This window comes from Hibiscus syriacus, unplaced genomic scaffold (assembly GCF_006381635.1).
Source record: "Hibiscus syriacus cultivar Baekdansim isolate YM2019G1 unplaced genomic scaffold, ASM638163v2 tig00111640_pilon, whole genome shotgun sequence".
Lineage (NCBI taxonomy): Eukaryota > Viridiplantae > Streptophyta > Magnoliopsida > Malvales > Malvaceae > Hibiscus > Hibiscus syriacus.
In genome coordinates this window covers 217,504-219,600 of record NW_024063142.1, presented here as the reverse complement: position 1 = coordinate 219,600, position 2,097 = coordinate 217,504, and the positions used below count along the sequence as shown (strand labels likewise).

The 2,097-nt window shown below is 39.5% G+C and overlaps 1 protein-coding gene across 1 annotated transcript; it reads right to left on the bottom strand.

Annotated features, from left to right (window-relative positions):
• Positions 1-381: 381 nt before the first annotated feature.
• Positions 382-1,895, bottom strand: LOC120166465 (probable indole-3-pyruvate monooxygenase YUCCA4). The gene is made up of 3 exons (XM_039175720.1): positions 1,119-1,895; positions 656-1,027; positions 382-540 (listed from the first exon to the last, which is right to left on the bottom strand). Exons 1-3 carry the CDS (start codon positions 1,764-1,766, stop codon positions 382-384), a joined length of 1,179 nt encoding a protein of 392 aa, XP_039031651.1. The 5' UTR covers positions 1,767-1,895.
• Positions 1,896-2,097: the final 202 nt, after the last annotated feature.

The window sequence follows — 2,097 nt, the reverse complement described above, 5'->3', positions numbered from 1 at the left end:
TCATTTTGATGTATTTTTGCAATACAATAATCAAACCCAAGACCCTCTATCTTAGAGCTCTTGCGCCTGGTCACTGAATTAATTTGTTACACTTTGAATAAAAATCACACTTGAAAATTGGTGACTCATAATGTAATTTACCATATTTCAATCACAACTTCCTATAAAAATTTTAAACAGTCTATTCTATTAATACTTTATTATGTACAAACATACGTCGTCATGTCAACCTCATAAGAGGTAAAAAAAAATGGATGGATGCAACCGACCCCCCAAAAAAGATTGATGCATTTACAATGTTCAACAGAAAGGACCAAAAAAAGAAAAAAAAGAAAATCACCGTCTTTATTTTTGACAATTTACTTTCTTTTCGTTACAGTCTTAGATTGTCCTCCATTGTTCACCAATGTCTTGAGCAATCTTAACGGCGTCAGAAGCCGTTCCTAAAAGCCCTCTTCCTGTAAACCCGACTGTGTACAGTTTGCATCCGTTAGGAAACGACGTTTTTGGCATGCCATCTTCGGTGAAAAAATCACATCCCTATATTTCCATTCGACGCAAAAAAAAGTTACTCCCAAGGAAAATCTATTTGGGTTATCCAACACATGAATTAATACATTATCTTATATTGTAAAAGGGGTCATTAATATTGTACCTTGAGCCAAGTAGGCACATTGCTTTTGTATCCAGTTGCTAATATTATCGCATCAAACTCCTTTTCTTGCGCATCCATGAACCTAGCTCCATTTCTCGTTATCTCTTTCACACCTTCAATTACCTTAATTTTACCGGATTTTATTTGTGCCAGTGCACCGACGTCGAGCACTGGAGTTTTTCCAGTAACATTCTTGAGCTCGATTGGACCCGTTTTCGGCCGCCGGAGACCTATTTGGTCCGTGTTACCCAAGGTGAAGTTGGATACCAGCAAAAGCAATTTATCTACTAGCTTTAGAGGGAGCCATTTGAGAAGCGCCATCGCCATACCAAATGTCGAGAAACCGAACATTTCCCTCGGTAATACATGCACCTATGCAAGGAAAAAAATCAAACGGAAAACAACATGAGCGGCAACGAAAACTTGTATAAAATGTACAAGTTAATGTATGAAATGAACTTACTGTGCTTCTAACAACCATGTGAGGAATTGCATTGTATCGACAAAGGTCCAAGCAGACTTCCATGCCGGAGTTTCCACATCCAATAACCAAAACCCTTTGGTTTTTAAACTCGGAACCAGACTTGTATGAACTTGTATGGAGGACCGGACCACTAAATGTATGAATCCCAGGAATGTACGGTATTAAAGGCTCAGCATTTTCACCAGTGGCGACAACGAGCCACCTTGAAATGTATTCAGAATCTTGAGTTTTAACCCTCCAGAACCCCGTAACGTGATCAAACTCGGCGCTTGTCACTGCTTGGTTGAACGTAGGTTGGATTGAGAAGTGTGAAGCGTAGGACTCCATGTAAGATATGAACTGGTGTTTAGTCGGGTACTTTGGGAAATTTTGCGGGAACCCAAGGAGTGGGAGTTGGCAAAACTGTTTGGGAAGATGGAGTTTGAGTCGATCGTAGGTCCGATGTTGCCATAAAGAGGCAATGCAATCACTTTTCTCAAGGATAAGAGAAGGTACACCTTCTTGTTTAAGGCAAGCCGAGGTTGCTAGACCAGAGGGTCCTGCACCTATGATAATAGGCCCCTGAACCAAAACACAGTGAGTTTCGTCGTGACGATGTTGTTGTTGTTCGCCTTTACAAGAACCCATGTCGTGAAACAATCCCAAGAAAAAAGGAATGATATTGGAAAAACAAGATAGTGAAAGAAAGCTTAAAAAGAATTGGAGAAAGAGACCTCTGTAATTATCTTTTTCTTCTTCTTTTACTTGCCCTGTTCTTTTCACTCTGTAATGCTCTGTTTTATCAATTCATACAAGTTCCATGCAGATGAGGTGGGGTTTCTAAAAGGCAGTCGAAAGGGAGGAACCGAAGAGTCAATGGAGGTAGAAAAGAAGGGGATCATAAATGCATGAAAAAAAAAGCAAATAATAGGGAGATTTCTCTTTATGATTGTAAGTAGTAATTAATTTTAGCAGTGAG

Excerpts from the sequence above, each read along its gene's own strand:
- LOC120166465 (XM_039175720.1), bottom strand. The coding sequence starts at position 1,766 with ATGGGTTCTTGTAAAGGCGAACAACAACAACATCGTCACGACGAAACT. Across the intron at positions 1,028-1,118 it reads ACATGGTTGTTAGAAGCACA|GTGCATGTATTACCGAGGGA; the intron begins GTAAGTTCATTT and ends TTCCTTGCATAG. Across the intron at positions 541-655 it reads ATGTGCCTACTTGGCTCAAG|GGATGTGATTTTTTCACCGA; the intron begins GTACAATATTAA and ends ATGGAAATATAG.